The 17,723-nt window shown below is 45.4% G+C and overlaps 2 protein-coding genes across 3 annotated transcripts in view; both read left to right on the top strand.

The window, feature by feature from the left end:
• Window positions 1–7,874, top strand: part of FRAS1 (Fraser extracellular matrix complex subunit 1) — a 508,994-nt gene extending 501,120 nt beyond the window's left edge. The window contains exons 72-74 of the mRNA XM_052641724.1: window positions 2,273–2,478; window positions 4,368–4,514; window positions 7,281–7,874. Of these exons, the coding sequence (XP_052497684.1) occupies window positions 2,273–2,478; window positions 4,368–4,514; window positions 7,281–7,874 (947 nt within the window). The remainder of the gene's footprint in view (window positions 1–2,272; window positions 2,479–4,367; window positions 4,515–7,280) is intronic.
• A 9,139-nt stretch (window positions 7,875–17,013) lies between these two features.
• The window catches only part of ANXA3 (annexin A3), a 74,528-nt gene continuing 73,818 nt past the window's right edge, over window positions 17,014–17,723 (top strand). Inside the window, exon 1 of one of the 2 annotated variants that reach the window (XM_052642069.1) lies at window positions 17,014–17,077. The gene's annotated coding sequence lies outside the window, so the exon portion shown is untranslated. Of the gene's footprint in view, window positions 17,078–17,525; window positions 17,548–17,723 lie in introns of those variants that run through there. The other variant, XM_052642068.1, reaches the window with a different exon arrangement.

Below are 17,723 nucleotides of genomic sequence, written 5' to 3' on the forward strand. Positions count from 1 at the left end.
GCAGACTCAAATGATGCCACTCAGTGATGCCATCCAACCATCTCATCCTCTGTCCCCCACTTCTCTTCCTGCCCTCAATCTTGCCCAGTGTCAGGGTCTTTTCCAATGAGTCAGCTCGTCACATCAGGTAGACAAAGTATTGGAGCTTCAGCTTCAGCATCCGTCCTTCCAGTGAATATTCAGGACTGATTTCCTTTAGGATGGACTGGTTGGATCTTCTTGCAGTCCAAGGGACTCTCAAGAGTCTTCAAAAGCATCAGTTCTTTGGTGCTTACCTTTCTTTACAGTCCAACTCTCACATCCATACACGACTACTGGAAAAACCATAGCTTTGACTCTATGGACCTTTGTCGGCAAAGTGATGTCTCTGCTTTCTAATACACTGTCTAGGTTTGTTATAGCTTTTCTTAACATGTCTAGAACTGGACTCATCTCCCCCCAGAAATGTTCCTCTCACATTCACTGCCCCACTGACTGCATCAGCAAGCTCTAGGTGGCCAGCCAAAGATCTCAGGACTAATGTCCACTTCTCCTCTGCCCCCTCCACCCCACCCCTGATGGCAGTAAGATGACTGGTCCCAACCCTCAGGCATTTCTTGCCTTCAGTCCCTTTGTTGTTTAGTCTCTCAGCTGTGTCTGACCCTTTGTGACCCCATAGACAATAGCCCCCCAGGCTCCTCTGTCCATGGGATTCTCCAGGCAAGAATCCTGGAGTGGGTTGCCATTTCCTTCTCCAGGGGATCTTCCTGACCCAAGGATTGAGCCCACATCTCCAGCATTGGCAGGTGGATTCTTTACCACTGAACCACCAGGGAAACCCTCAATCCCCTTGCCTCACCGCTATATTTTGTTCATTTGCTTGTTTTCACCATTTTTTAAATTGGATTATAGCTTCTTTGCAATGATGTGATGAATCGGCAGGCTGGGATTGACATACATACTCACTGCTATATTTGGATACCTATTTCTTGCTAGAGCATTACAATAACTCTCTACTTGTACCTCTAGTCTCTCTGTCATTATTCTCCATGTTTCTAAACTCCAGGTGTGTTGATATTAAGTCTGCATTCAAAACATTCCAGGGACTTCCCCGGTGGTCCAGTGCTTAGGACACTGTGTTTCCACTGCCGGGGGCACAAGTTCAATCCCTGGCTGAGGAACTAGGATCCTCCTTGCCATGTTGCGCAACCAAAACCTTTCCGTGTTCCCTACTACTCCTGTACTCAAGTCCAGAATCTCAGCACTGTTAATCAATTTTCCCAGAGCCCCTCTCCCCACCCCCCCGCTCCCATCACTGGCCTGCCTGGTGCACAGTAAATGTTCTGATGCGCATTCTGAGTCAGACGGATCTGTGTTCACATCCTCCTCCCACATGTCACAGATACGAAACTTTAAACAAGTTATTTAACATAGGGGCACTAATTGAGCCCATCTCTTAGGCTCTTGGGAGGATTAAATAAGATACTGTAGGTAAAGAATTTGATGCCCTAACAGGAACTAAGAAAAATTAACTACACCAGGACTGGTACCCTTCCAGCATTTCGTATTTTGTACATGGACTTGCTTTTACCTGGGATGCTCTTGCAGCCTCTCCCTCCCCACTCAGATGCCCCAGCTGACAACTCATGGTTCAGGATACAGCTCAATTGTCATCTCCTCTTTATACCCTTCCACGGCGCTCTCCAGGCAGACTTTGGTGCTAAGCCCTCATTGTCAGCTCTGTGCTGATCTGATGTTGTTGACCTTCCTCTGTGGTGAGGTAACAGCATCGTGCGGTGGTTAACAGTGTGGGTGTTTCAAACCAAGCACCTTCGCCTTTGAATCCCACCCTCACCACTCGGTGACTTTGTGACCTTGAACAAATCGCCTCACCACTCAATGCCTCTCCTATAAAATTGTGAGCACCTCCTGAGTTCTCCCATGGGAAGGACTTAGTAAAATACCTCTCCAGGAGTATGAGTTCAATAAATGCTAGCTGCTTTCAGCAATTGCTTCTCTTGTATTTCTGCCCTCTTGGCTGTGTCTCACTCACCTTTGTATCCCTTGCACATAAGGGAATGCTTGCCCTACCCTAAATACTTCAGGAACATTTACTGATTAAAAGAAACAGTACATGAATCAATGTGTATTTTAGGGGCACATGGACCCCGCAGCTCTTCATAGAAAGGTACTTTTGATTCTGAAGAAGCGTGTTAAAGCCTTCCTATCCTTGACACTTTTTTTCCCCTCTTTCTTAAAGTTTGACCTAATTAATGCCTTGCAATCTTTTCAGGTCAAATCCTCTATGGCCGAGTCCTTTGGAATCCAGAGCAAAACCTTAATTCTGCTTACAAGCTCCAGCTGGAGAAGGTCTATCTTTGTACTGGAAAGGATGGCTATGTGCCTTTCTTTGATCCCACAGGGACCATCTACAATGAAGGGCCACAGTATGGATGCATTCAGCCAAACAAACATCTGAAACACAGATTCCTGCTGCTGGTATGCTGTTTGTGTTAAAGGGCTGACACATGGATAGATTTCCCCAGCTATAAATTTTGCCTAATGCCACGCTCAATGGTTTCTACAGATACTGTTATTGTTTTGTTGATGTTGTCTCTGTCAGCTTAATTCTAGTACATATTACAAAGCTAGTGATAATTATGGGGGGTAACAATGTTACCAACCCAGGTCTGGCTGCTTGCCACTGAAAGGCCAGTAGAAAGGTTGGTGGAAAGGAAAGTTTGCTTTATTTTGGATGCTGATAACCAAGGGCAGATGCATGTCTAAATGCCAGTTCTTCCCCTGACAATCAGGGGGCAAGAGCTTTTATAGACAGAGGGAAGGGGTTGCATGCAGAAAGAGTATGTTCAGCTCTGACAGTCATTAGTGGTCTGACCAGAGTCATCTTGATTGTCTTGAATACTGTTAGTCTTCAGTTCTAGAGTTCATTTGTTTCCATTTCTTTGCAATCAGTTCTCAGACCAGTGGCAGTTTGTATCATGGCTACAGTCTGGTCAACATGTACTTAACTTCTTCCACCTGGTGGGAGTTTCAGTATCTACAAGACACCTCACAGGATATGGCTCAGAATATTATCTATAGCCCTTGCTGCTGCTGCTGCTGCTGCTAAGTCGCTTCAGTCATGTCCGACTCTGTGCGACCCCATAGACGGAAGCCCACCAGGCTCCGCCGTCCTTGGGATTCTCCAGGCAAGAGGACTATAGCCCTTGAGAAGGAGCTAAAGGTCCTTGCCTGTGCTTAATGACTACGTTATTATTATTTGGTCTCCTTTGATTGTTTTCCTTTGCTTCTGCATTTTCTCACTTCTCTGATTAAACGTATTCTTTGGCCAAAGTTCTTCCACAGACAAAGGGCAGACTGAAGACATGGAGGCAGGGGAGGGGCAAGGACCAGAGGGTCCTGCTCCATTTCAGCAAGACAAGCTGTCACTGACGTTTTAGGAAGAGGAAAGACTAAGGCAGTATTTTTCAGTGTGTCCCAGAGTACCCTCAATATATCCCCAGTATTCTTTCAGGGCCTCCGTGAGGTCAAAACTACTTTCGTGATGATATGATGTTGCTTGTGTTTTTCACACGTGTTCCCTCACACTTGCAGAGAGTATGCAGGTTTACTGATACGGAATCACAATTCGTATTGTGCCTAATCTTTAAAAAACACCACTTCCTGAGATCTGATTTAGTATCAAAAAAGCATATGCACAATTATCTGAAAAAGTTATTCAAACATTTCTCCCCCTTCCAGCTATTAATACATAGCTTAGGCCAGATTGTCTTCACATATTTCAGCCAAAACAACGTATCACAACTGATGGAAAATAGAAGCAATTATGAGAATCTACTTCTTTTCTAGCAATTTGCCAAAATGTAAAACAAGGCCAACTCTCTTTTTGGGTGGATATGAATATAGGTGTTTTCACTAAAAAATATGTTACTTATGTTAACATGTAATGAGTTGCTTATTTCTCTCTTAAAATGAATTAGTAAATATCTATATTTTTTCATAAAAAAAATTGTTCATTGTAGCATATCACAGTGTTAATTTTAATACAGTAAATATTGATAGATATAAATCACATAAAATGAAAGCTTTGAGACGTCTTTAATTTTTAAGTCCTGAGGACACATAGCTTGAGAATTGCTGGTCTAGGCTATCTTACTTGTTATGTTTCAAGATCACAGAGGCCACCAAGTGTCCTCCCCCAGAGGGCAGTGGGTGCCCAGGGGCAGCAGTCTACTTAAGGCTCAGGTAAGGGCTGCAGCACACGCTTCCCCAACCCAAAGGGTGACTGCCTCCTCCCTGTGACCGCCGCCTGCCAGTTCAGTGGTTTCATCTTGCTAGATCTTGTGTTTCTCTCTTCCAACTCCTAGGACCGCAGTCAGCCAGAGGTAACTGACAAGTACTTCCATGACGTGCCCTTTGAGGCCCATTTTGCTTCCGAGTTGCCTGATTTCCAAGTGGTCAGCAGCATGCCAGGCGTGGATGGATTTACTCTGAAGGTAGACGCGCTCTATAAGGTGAGTGTGGTGAGAAGAATGGAAGTAGAGCACGAATTCACTTTAAAGGCTACAAAGAGGAGGATGACATCTTCTCTGCAATGCCAGTTTCTTTTTATAGCATTCTTGCTGGCAGGTCTTTTTATTGTTGTTAAACTTACCATTGTTCAACCACTAAGTTCTGTCGAACTCCTTGTGACCCCATGGACTGCAGCACGCAAGGCTTCCCTGTCCTTCACCATCTCCCAGAGTTCACCCAAGATCATGTCCATCAATTTGGTGATGCCATCCAATCATCTCATCCTCTGTTACACTCGTCTTTTGGCTTCAGTCTTTCCCACCATCGGGGTCTTGGCTTCCCTGGTGGCTCAGAGAGGAAAGAATCTGCCTGCCATACAGGAGACCTGGGTTCGATCCCTGGGTTGGGAAAATCCCCTGTAGAAGGGAATGGCAACCCACTCTGTTATTCTTGCCTGGAAAATGCCAAGGACAGAGGAGCCTGGCAGACTGTAGTCCACAGGGTCGCAAACAGTCGGACATGACTGAGCAACTAACATACTCACCTCAAATTTTATCACCTATCCAATAGACCAAAGCAATAATAAAATTCTTTAATTTGCATATAGTCTCATCATGACTCTGTGCAGCACCAGCTGTTTTTCACAATCATGTGGAAATATTTAGCAAAATCATAAATACAATCCAGTGATTTCAAATAGCAAGAATTACTAGTATTTGATAAGCAAAAATACTCTTAAGTCCCAGTAATAAGCATGAATTTCTAAGATCAATTTCTACTCTTCTCCATCTTCAAATAGTAAGTCATGACCTTGAATTTCAGAACTATTATCACTCTTCAGAAATTGTTTCAAAATCATGGAGGGTCTCAATGGGCGGCAGATGAAAGGGAAATAAAATGCTTGATGACATAACCATTCAGAAGATGATCCAAAAAGTGTTCAGATTTAGCAAATTTTTATCAAGTGTCTGTTTATTACGCGCAGAGTAGGTGTTTAATGAATCTTTATTGAATGACTCTATTTTAGCTAAAGTTCATCAACGAATAGTAAATTAGCATACAAACCAGTGGAAGGTCACTGGGAATGAATTGGTTATTAATACTATTACTCTACTTATGTCAATAAAGACCAACAAATCATAAGCATTCACTAAGCTACAGAAACCCTAAAAGATAAATTCTTAGGGCTATTTCATGGACAAGTATGGAAACAGAAAAAAACATGAATATTTGCCCTAAGATCACTTTAATTTGGAAATAGACTGGAATCCCAAAATATTTGGTTCAGTTCTCTATTCAGACACCAACCATTGCTAATGCTTTTCTTTTTCTTTCTTTTTTCTATACTTCATCAAAACCTTTATTCTGCTACAGTTATAGTGGCATACTTACTAATCCTTAAATGAACCACGCATAGTCTTATCTCAACATTTTTTAAAGGAGGCCAGTGACCAGTGATAGTCTGATTTATTCTATGACTTTTAAAAAAAGATTCTTTCTTTAGTGGATCAGTTCCCTTTCTTTTTTTTATTGAAATATATTTGATATACAATGTTATGTTAGTTTCACATGTGATACATAGTGATTTGACTTTTGCATATATTATGAAATGATCAGTGTGGTAAATCTAGTAACCATCTGTACCCATACAAAGTTATTACAATATTAAAGGCCATATTCCTTACACTGTGTATTACATCTCATGACTTCTTTATTTTATAGCTGGAGGTTTGTACCTCTTGAGCCCCTTCATGTATCCCGGCCCCCCACCCCCTCCTTCATCTGGCAACTACCTATTTATTCTCTGTATCTGAATCTGTTTTCATTTTGTTTTGCTTGTCTTTTTTTTTTTAAATTCCACATGTAAGTAAAATCATATGGTATTAGTCTTTCTCTGACTGACTTATTTCACTTAGTATAATACTTTCTAGGGCTTCCCAGGTGGCTCAGTGGTAAAGAATCTGCTTGCCAATGCAGGAGACACAGATTTGATCCCTGGGTTGGGATGATCCCCTGGAGGAGGAAATGGCAACCCATTCCAGTATTCTTACCTGGAGAATCCTATGGACAGAGGAGCCTGGTAGGCCACAGTCCATGGGATCGCAAAGAGGTGGAAATGACTAAGTAAAGCCTGTACAGCCTAATAATTTCTAGGTCCATACATGTTGGCACAAATGGCTAGTTTTTTTTTTTTTATAGCTGAATAGTATTCCATTGTATACATATATATATACGCTGCTGCTAAGTCACTTCAGTCGTGTCCGACTCTGTGTGATCCCATAGACGGCAGCCCACCAGGCTCCCCCGTCCCTGGGATTCTCCAGGCAAGAACACTAGAGTGGTTTGCCATTTCCTTCTCCAATGCGCGAAAGTGAAGTCGCTCAGTCATGTCTGACTCTTCGCGACCCCATGGACTGCAGCCTCCCAGGCTCCTCCGTCCATGGGATTTTCCAGGCAAGAGTACTGGAGTGGGGTGCCATTGCCTTCTCCAATATGGAAATATACACACACACACACACACACACACACACACACACATACACACACCACATCTTCCTTTTCCTTTCATCTGATGGACACGCAAGTTGTTTCCATATCCTGGCTATTGTAAATAATGCGGCTGTGAACATTGGTGTAGGTAATGCTTTTCTTGAAGCCATTTACCCATGGAAGCTTGTGGTGGGCAGTGGTCTTCCCGTCCCCTTCCTCGGGTGGTCTGCGGGCATCAGCGACATGTTCAGTTCATCTCCCGTCTCCTCCTCCTGCAGGTGGAAGCAGGACACCAGTGGTACCTTCAGGTGATCTACGTCATTGGTCCTGATACCATCTCAGGCCCCAGGGTCCAGCGCTCTCTCACGGCCCCTCTGAGGCGCCACCGAAGGGACCTGGCAGACCCCAGTGGCTGGCTGAGCCTTGATGAGTCCCTCATCTATGACAATGAAGGAGACCAAGTCAAGAATGGCACCAATATGAAGTCCCTGAACCTGGAGATGCAAGAGCCCATCGTAGCTGCCTCTCTCTCCCAAACCGGGGCGTCTATCGGCAGCGCCCTTGCTGCCATCATGCTCCTACTTCTGGTGTCTTTGGTGGCTTGTTTCATCACCAGGAAATGCCAGAAACAGAGGAAGAAGCCGCCCACGGGGGACATCCTGGAGGAATACCCTCTGAATACCAAGGTGGACATGCCCAAGCGGGGCACAGACAGGGTGGAGAAGAATGTGGACAGACAGTACTGCACCGTGCGCAATGTGAACGTACTTGGTGAAGCCGAGGGCGCCTACGTGTTCAAAGGTGCGAAAGTAAAGAAATTGAATCTGGAAGTCAGAGTTCACAACAATTTACAGGATGGAACAGAAGTTTAATGGAGGAGACCCATTGTGTATTTTTTTTTCTAAAGTCATTTTTATAAAACGGGGAAAATACTGATATTTTTATAATCTTGCCAATTAAAAAGGGAATACGATAGCGTTCAGTGGCAGAAGGCACACATCACTTGCATCAACTCACAACTGAGCTACCTCATGGGACAAAGAACCACTGAGACCCCAGAGGATGGAAGGAGTTCTTTCTGTGGATCCCATTAACAGTCTCTGCAGCCGCAAACTGTTCCTTCTGTAAGGCTAGTCTTGGAAAGCCAGTGTTCAGAGTTAGGACGTGACTTAGGTCAGCGGAGGGAGAGCACAGGGATGTACTGAAAGGTCTCAGAGGCAGAAAGCGGGGGTCGAGGTGGGGGGGGGCAGTGCTTTTGGTCTCCACTCCCCCACCCTCCCCTCCAACTCCAGCTCCCTTCTGCTTGCGCTTTTCCTGGGCATCTGGACTGCAGAGTTCACATTGCTGATGCACAGATTCCGCTCAGAATTCTGCTAATCAGCACCTATGTGTTTGCTCATGCATCCAGTTGACAGTCTGCACTCTTTGTACTCTGACTGTACTTTGCATCACCAGCCCTTTTCACCTGGGGGTTTAAACTGCTCTGGACTAGAGCATTTCTCCGAGAAACCTCAGCCTCTCCTGTCAGGCATCAGGCATGGGGGAAACCCCCTCCCACTTTATGAGGGGGCACTGAAACCTGGGGAGAAGGAAGGACCTGGCAGGTGTCTCAGAGCACATCAGAGAGGCTCTGCGCCCTCGGCCCAGGGGATGTCCTTGTGCCCAGCTGGTTTACACTGCAGCCAGGAGACATCCTCCCCAGGCAAGATCGCTGCACTGTGCCCCTTTAGCCAACATTGCCTGTGGGTGCTTGACCCACCTACCACAGTTCTTGCTGCCCCAGGCTTTTCCCAGTCCGGTAATAGACAAGCCCTGTGCTTTGCTAGCTGTGGGGCTTTTATTTTGTTAGGACTTCAGAGAAGTCAGTGATTCATTTGAATAAAGCCAATCAGAAGAAAGCTCAGGCCCCAAGTAAAATCAGAGTTGAGGATTCCCTGGTACTCACAGCACAAAAGTGCTAGTGCTCACAGCAGACAGGGTACTCGCTCAGCAAATAAAGGCTGGGCTTCCGGTACAGTATTTCGGGGATTTCTCTTTGGGGGTTCTTTTTTTGGTAGCTCAGGCACTTATTTTACCATATCAGCACAGCACATGACAAGGCCATGAACACATGGCTTTAAAACGATTTAGTGTTCGAATAGCAGCTTAATGATGTAGTATGTAGTGTGCACACCACTTGCTTTTGGGTTGTTTTATTTCTGCTGAGTTGGCAAAAACATAAGCATGCATGTCATGTTTTGAACTGGAGGCACCTTTCTGTTGTTCGAGAGGAAAAGACACTTCCCCTTCCTGACACCCGTCACACCTTTACCGCTGAGCAAATCGCGGAGCATTCACACTGTGTAATATTTGTATTAGAGTTGAGCCTCACTCTGAGAACATTCCACATTGGAAGCACTTTGGTACTCAAAGCTAGAAAGAATGAACCATATAAGGTTTCAGGCATCTCTGCTGGAGTCCGGGCTCCTTGAGAGGAGGGCGGGCATTAGCCATGCCTTAGGTTCTCCAGCAGTGCCTGGCACATCACACGCACTCCAGGAATATGTGTTAAGTGAACAAATAAACGGTGTCATGGGTGAAGGATAGAGGAGTCAATTTGGGGAAGAGGGGAGAGAGTATGGTGCCAATATCATAAGGGCAAGTAGAGAAAAAATAACCCTCCTACTTGGATCATAAAATAATCTTCTCGTTGGGGCAGAGAAGCAGCACTCGACACAGGCGTGAGTCTGGCATGGACTGCAGGAGGGCTGAACCAAGAAGCTGGCATAGCATGTTAACAGGGGGTGAGACTGTGAGGCAGTCTCCTGAGCAGGACAGTTGGAGGAGAGTTTGATGAGCATTCCAAGATGAGTGTGAGTTTCTAGGGAAGGGAGAGTTGGAGAGATTGGGCCCCTGAACCCAATTCTCCTGCCTGCTCAGGTGAGACCTGCTGGGGTGTTTGGAGGTGGAATGTCTCTACTGGCCTCATGAACACCCAGAACTGGTGTTTCATGACCGGAGAGCTCATCAACCCAGCACAGAATTCTCTCCAGAGCAATGAAGCAAAGAACCCGCCTGCCAATGCAGGAGGCACAGATTCGATCCCTTCGTGGGGAAGATCCCCTGGAGAAGGAAATGGCAACCCACTCCAGTATTCTTGTCTGGAGAATCCCATAGACAGAGGAGCCTGGTGGACTACAGTCCATGGGGTCGCAAGAGTCAGATAGGACTTAGCAACTAAACAAAAACAACCTATATGAGAAGGTTGCCACTATTTCTGCCAGGACGGAGCCAGTCACTCGCAGAGCAACTTTTGCTGGGGCCTGTTGTTTCTCACCACTCCTAGATCCCTGAGTGCTTGCATGTGAAAGCAGCAGCTCCCCACTTGCTGGGAGAGCCTTCTGGCACAGCCCTTCCGATCCTACTAAACAGGGCACATGGGTGGGAAGAGTGAGGACAGGAGGCAGAAGGGGGCTGGTGTGGGAAGGAGTGGAGGCTGATCTCAGCGTGCTCCTAGCAGCCTCTGTGGAAGGGTCTCAAGTGACACGGGCAGCGTCTATGTGGACCATGAGATAGTGAGTTGTCAGTGTGAAAGGGAAGTCCTTGGGACCATTTGTGCCCCCCTTCCTTTCTATCCTCCACCCCCACCACATACACTTCATCCTTCTCTAGTGGATGCACACGTGTGAAATAGGAGGTGTTCAGAGATGTAAAGCGGAGACGGACTGCTTCGATACAGAATTTTTCATTTCATTTTATACATCATATGAGGAAGCAGAAAATTTGCTGACTGACCTGGGATGCTATTCCAGTCAAAGCTCTCCTTTCAATTCTAACTCGCTCACTAAGGCCTTGTGTGTGTTTTACTAACCTTTCCTACCATGCCTTTAGGTGAACAGGAACAAAAGCCCCTCAGGGGTTGCTATTTGCTATCACAAGCTGGCTGTGAAGATTCAAAGAAAGAAGAGTCTGTACCTTTTCCCTCTGATTGTGCCCCAGGCCTCCTGGCCTCGTGCGGATTCTTATGGGGAGATGCAGAAAGAGTGTGGGAATGTGTTTGCACAATCTTACGAAATCTAGTCTTGGTGTACCCTAGGTATTCATTCTCAGATACTACACACCTGCTCAGACTTGAGTAAAACATCTGTGGTGCTGTCAACCTGATTCCTTGACTCTGAAATGATTTTTGTATTTCCAATACCAATCTGTGTGTTATGAATTTCTGATTTCTCCAATAGCATATGTCACTATATAAATTTGTATTAATAAATGACAGCCTGTGTTTTATTTGCTGTGTTCATCTTACTAGATTCTTTATCTCATCAACATAAGACAAGTGGTATGGAGATGGCAAAATCATTCTAAAATTTGAGACAGATTTTTTTGGAGAAAATCCCTCTGAAGGGGTTGAATCTGAGACATTCACTACTTGGGCTAAGGTCAAGAATAAGTTACCTATCCTCGTATTATCATAGTTCTTCTTTTGCTCTCCATTGAAACCCCAGGAAAAGAAGAATAATTAAAATTTTCGTGTGCAAAAGATGATCATCGATGCTGTATTTATCATCATAAAACCTCAGGACACTTGAAATAGTGTGAAAATGACTATGTCCTTTTATGCAGGCACAAAGTTTATTTAATATTTATTTTTATTTATTTATTTGGCTGTACCACGTCTTTGTTGTGGCACGTGGGATCTTTAGTTGTGGCATGTGGGATCTAGTTCCCCAACCAGGGATCAAACCCGGGCGCTCTGCATTGGGAGTGTGGAGTCTCAGCCACTGGCCCACCAAAGAAGTCACTGGACACAAAGGTTTGTGTCCATAACTCACCCTGTAACTGACAAATCTCCAAAGAAGAATTTATTGGCTGGTGCAGGAAAAATGGCAGAGTCAGAATGAAACTGAGGCCAGGCATTCTGCACGCCTGTCCTCCCGGAGAAACCAATGACAGTAATCACCAAGGCTCTGTTGGTACATTCTAACAGCACATTTGCAAACCCAGCAAGACTTGAGAAAGATTTTTCATGAAATCCAGGGAAAAGATGCCACAACCTAACCTAGGGTTTCCTTTTCCTTCGATGTTGCCATGGGCTTTGTGTAAACTTAACTTCCTCAGAATTTCCTATGATTGTCCTTTGCCTAAAAGCAGGCCTTCAGCCCCAGAGTGTATTTCTCTTGGCCCCATGAAGAAGCTGATTCAGGAACCAATCTATGAATTGCTAAGAGTTGCCATCAAAATGCTTCTTAAGACCTGAAATTTCATGGAAACTTGGAGGAAAGTGGCAGAAAATTAGTTCTCATTTAGATTTTGCGATATCTCAGACTTGGGTTTTGAAGAAACATAATGAGAGCAGGTGAGGGAAACTATAGAGAACATCCTACTAGATTTAACCCCATGAAATTGGTAATTTTGTAAGTCAAAACAGTCCAGGATCAGTAGTTTACACCTCTCAACCTAATATTTAGATGCCACAGTGTGTACTAAAGATTCTATCCCAAGTTTCCCTGATGGTCTAGTGGTTAAGAATCCACCTGCCGATGCAGTAAACACCAGTTCAGTCTCTGGTCCGGAAGATCCTACATGCTGTAGGGCAACTAAGCCTGTGAGCCACAACTACTGAGCCCACGGGCTTCAACTACTGAAGCCCAAGCATCCTCCAAGCCTGTGCCCCACAGCAAGAGAAGCCCCTGCAGTGAGAAGCCCGGGTAACACAGAGAGTAGCCCCAGTTTTCCTCAACTAGGGAGAGCCTGTGTGCACCAGTGAGGACCCAGCGAAGTCAAAACTAAATAAATAACTAAACAAAAAAGGAAGTTTCTATCCCCAAATGAGCCCATGATAGCTCTAACCAGGAGCACACTGCAACTAGCCCAGGTAAAATCCTAGGGACAGTGTCAATATCATATTGGGCACACAGGTGGCGCTAGTGGTAAAGAACCCTCCTGCCAATGAAGAGACTCGAGACGGTTTTATCCTTGGGTTGGGAAGAACCCCTGGAGGAGGGTATGGCAACCGACTCCAGTATTCATGCCTGGAGAATCACATGGACAGAGGAGCCTGACGAGCTACAGTCCATGGGGTCGCAAAGAGTCAGACACAACTGAAGCAACTTAACATGCACACATGCCAGTCAAGATCAATGATTTCTTCACCTTCTCTACCTCATTCAGTCCTGGTTATGACCCTGTAAAATAGGTGAAGATCATTGTCCTGGACAATTTTCTGTGAATGTTCCACATGAATCCCAGGATTTCAAGTATTTGCACAAACTGATATTGCTTAAATATGGTCCAAAGCTCCTATACCTCTGATTTAATGCTTGTCCCAAAAAAACCAGCCACTTGATTGATACAAGAAAATAGCCCCATGGTGCACTCTCTCTTTAAAAAAACACAGAAAGCTAACAGAATTTTATCCCCATGGTCATTTTAATTTAAGGCTGCAGGCTACAGACCATGGGGTCACAAGGAGTTGGACACAACTGACCACACACACAGCACCAAACTCCAAGACCAGCAAGTCAGAAAAGTTTATTAGAATCCAGGCTTTGGGAGAGTGTCTGTAAATTGTTAAATAAAATTTAAAAAAAATGTTTCACGATGTGTCCCTTAAACATTCCAACTAAATTAGGAATGTGTCCAAAATGAACTAGCGCTCAACACCAGTAACTCACAGAAGTCCTTGGGCTACTTATTCTGTTTGCCTTCACACCAGTCCTCTGCCCCAGTGCCTATGCTCCAGGGAACTGGCTTCCCGAAATTGCTTCTCCAAAGCTTTCTTGGGCCCTTGGCCTCTACCCTCCCCCCAGTGCTTTGCCCTGGTTGTGGCCATGCTTGCATCCCTCCTAGGCCACAGGTCCTGTTGGGCAACTCTCTCCCATTTGATTATAATTTCCTATGATTTTCTAATATGACTTTGCACTACAATGTTATATTTGACTCTCAAGTTGTCCTTTTTAGCAGAGAGGAAAGGGGACATAGGAAAGGCAGCTTCTTATAAAACTATAGCGTTCTTCAATGCATTCAGAATGGTGAAAGTTTCATCAAACAGTCTTTTCTGGGGTTTTTTTGGATGATGATAAACATAGTTTCTGGGATCCTAATATTTATCATTCTTATCATTTTACCATCTAAAATTTACTTCTGAGAAAATTCATCCTTTGAGGGAAAAGCATTAATTTTATAAATACACTGCAGCATGATTCTAGTTTAAATGGTGGTAACTGGGCAATTGTCACAACTAGAAAACCTAAAAAAACAAAGTGCCTTTTGTTTTCAAGTTGTCATCCGGAAACCAAAGAGGTTAAATCCTGAACCTGGAGCAACTAAAATAAATCCATGTAAACACCACATGTTACTATATCCTTCTGGGTAGAAATCTAACTTTATTACTTCCTGGTTGTATGGGACACAACTGGTAGAAGTTACTGAATGCCACTGAGCCTGTCTCTGAATTTGCAAAATACAGGTAATCACACCTAATTTAAGCTCTTCTGTAGACATGAAATAAGCCAATATATGCCAAGTGCATTTCTCCAATGTCATATAAATTATGGGCTCTCAATACATATCCCCCTGTTGCTCCCATAATAATCCCAGAATGTTCCAGGATGAGTTGGGACTTGATAATCTATTGTAGCAGTCCCTGAATGGGAGTCAGAATGGAAGGCTGTTCTATCTTGGCAGAAAACTCAACATGTTAGATTTGGAAGTCAGGTGGTTCCGGGGCACTGATTGACAAGCAAGACCACCTCTCTGCTTTCTCTATTGAAGCTCCTCTTCCATTTAAGGAAGGATGTCCTCTTAAACAGGCTTCCCTGGTGGCTCAGCAGTAAAAGATCCACCTGCAGAGCAGGAGATGCAGGAGACCTGGGTTCCATCCCTGGGTCGGGAAGATCCCCTGGAGGAGGGCATGGTAACCCACTCCAGTATTCTTGCCTGGAGAATCCCATGGACAGAGAAGCCTGGCAGGCTACAGTCCATGGGATTGCAAAGAGGTGGACACGACTGAGCGAATGACACACTTCGATCCAAACCAAAGGTTCAGAATCTGCACCTTTCAAAGCATGGTATAATGGCTTTGCAATAGCCCAAAGTTTGGTTTCCATATGTGACAAAATCCCAACATTCCTAGGAAAACCTTGGAGTTGTCACAGGCTTTTTGGTCCGTTCTAGATCTAATAATTTGTTAGTTTCTCTAATTTTAAAATAACTCATCATTTGGCCACCAATAAATTATAAAAAGACCTCTTATAGGCCTAACGCAAACAAACACACAATAGAACAGCCTAGGAAGATCAGATAGAAATTTTACATCTCAAAGATACATAAAAGCATACGTTTCCCCCTAGGATGTCTTTGTTTAAAGTTACCAAGCCAGCTTCTCCTTTTAAAAAAAAAAAATCACCTTAATTACATACACAATAAAAAGATCTCCCTCAAAAAAATTTTTTATGTGTGTGTGAGCACTTTCAATTCCCAATTAAATAAATACTTGTCATAACTATAGGTTGCTAGTAATCTAGGATTTTTCCTAGGGGACTCAGATGAAATCTTAGAGTAAGTGCTTCCCATTCTAGCTCAAGCAGTTAGGGTCTGATGTCTGTGCTCACAAACCAAAGTAAACAAGCCAAACCATGATAGCAGGAAGTCACTAAAAACAAAACAAATGGCAAAGAGATGCTCAGAAATCCAAAAACGAAATGGCAAGAACTCCCCAAATATGACTTTTGAGTCCCACTAAGCCTGTGACGTATGTCCAAAGCAGCACGTTATAAATAGGGACCCCCTTCTATAGAGAGACACCCCCAAACTGGAACTGCATCATTTCCTCAAACGGAAAACATCACGAGGTGCACACCCAGGGGACTTATCTAAATACTAGTGAGTGTCTCCATACACAAGATGCCCCATTTCTGATCCTCCAATATCCAGTGTTTCTGGGGTGGAAAGTTCAGGAAAAGTGCACTCAGCCTTGGCAGCTGAAAGGGTAATTTCTCTCCTTTTCTCCATCACTGTCCCAGAGTTCTGCAGCCAAGTTGGCAGGCGGGTTGGTGTGATCCCAGCGCCGCCCTATGAAAAGAGTCCCTGGTGTTCCCATAGCCAAGTGGCCCTGTGGGGCCAACTTGCCGGACAAGTCCCCCAAATTGTTGCAAACCAAAATCTTGGCTTTTTCTGCCCACTGAAGCTGATTTAAAAATATGGAAACAAAATTTGGAGGTAACAGAAAGGTGGCTTTATTTCTCAGCCGGCAGAGAGGGCTGCCTCTCACCCCCAACCCCACCAAGGGGAGTCTAGGGGATGACAGCTCGCAGTCAGGCGTCAGCGATGAGGAACAAAGGTGTTAGGATCTTGCCAAAGACACCGATAGGCTGGCATCAGTAACCCAGCAATTGAGCCTTGTAGTTTGGTGGCTCTGAGTCCTTCTTTCTGATATGTAACTACAAGGGGAAGGAAGTGTTGCAAGGGTAAGCAAAGGATAATAGGAGCAAAATTTGGCGCCTGCATAGTTAGGGGGCAGAAAAGCAAGTTTAGTTGCAGATAGGCAGATTTAGGAGCAATTAAAGTAAAAAAGAAAGAATAAAAAAAAAAAAACACTAAGGACGTTCAGGCCTGCTCACTGTTCCCTTTTATCTTTTCTGGTCTCGGAAAGGGAAGGAAAAACTCATTCCTCGTTTTCCTTTTCACTGCAACGTGGGGACTGTCTCATCTTTGAATCCACGAGGCCAGAACAAAACACGCATTGCAAAATATCTGAAAAAAACTTAATGTGACGGAGAAGTGAAAATGGAAGACACAGGGTTTCACTATGAGGAGGAGAAAGGAGGGTGGGAAAGTTTAGAGATTGCCCTTACACTCCATCCGGGAGGTCTAAGACGCACGTGTGGGGAACTGCAGCCCGGGGACCCGGGGCGCGGCTTCCCTTTTCCGGCCGCGGGTGGCGAGCAGGTGGAGCCGGGAGGAGGCGGAGGGGCGGGAGGAAGGGGTGCGGTCCCGGGGCGGGCTGCCGGGCGGGAGGGAGCGCGGAGCAGCGTCCCGGGGCGCACTCCCTCGCTGGCAGCTCTTCCGCACGCCGGCTCCCGGGGCGGCTCCCTAGGTAAGTTCAGCCTCCGCAAGCCTCTCCCGCTGCCCTCGCTGCCCTGCGGCCCGAATCCCCGGGTGAGCGTCGACCTTCCCCCGCGAGCGCAGCGCCGGGCTGGCACCCACGGCGCGGACCGACCCGGCTGCAGGGTGCAGGGTCCCAGGGGGATGGGCCGGCATGGAGTCCACGGCCCCGGTTTCAGAATCGAGGAAGCCGAGGCCCCAGGCAGCAGAAGTGCCTGCCCTGAGAGGGTCACCCGGTCCTGGTCAGGGCGGGGCGCACGCTGACCAGCTTTTCATCCCAGCGAGCGGGGCGGGGATGCATTTGACCATCTTCGTCTCCCCAACTCTGAAGGTCTTGGGAACAGAAAAAGAACGGGGAGTTAGAATGGCCCTTCCGGTGCCTGGTGTCTCCGGAGTAGTTCTGAACTCGGTTCTGAGGACTTGGAAACCCACCCATCCTTGTGAGCACGTCTTCCTCCTCACGTAGGCACTTAATTTTATTTCACTTGACTTTTTAAGGAGTTGAAAGTATGTTTAGATACTGAGCGTTAGGAGCCCCAGAGGTTTGCTTTTCCTTCAAAAGACTCACCTTTTTCTTTGATTACAATAGTCTGATTCACTGGACGTGAATCATTCCCCTGGCATTTGAGTCAACAGAT

The sequence above is a fragment of the Budorcas taxicolor genome, chromosome 6, assembly GCF_023091745.1.
Source record: "Budorcas taxicolor isolate Tak-1 chromosome 6, Takin1.1, whole genome shotgun sequence".
NCBI lineage: Eukaryota > Metazoa > Chordata > Mammalia > Artiodactyla > Bovidae > Budorcas > Budorcas taxicolor.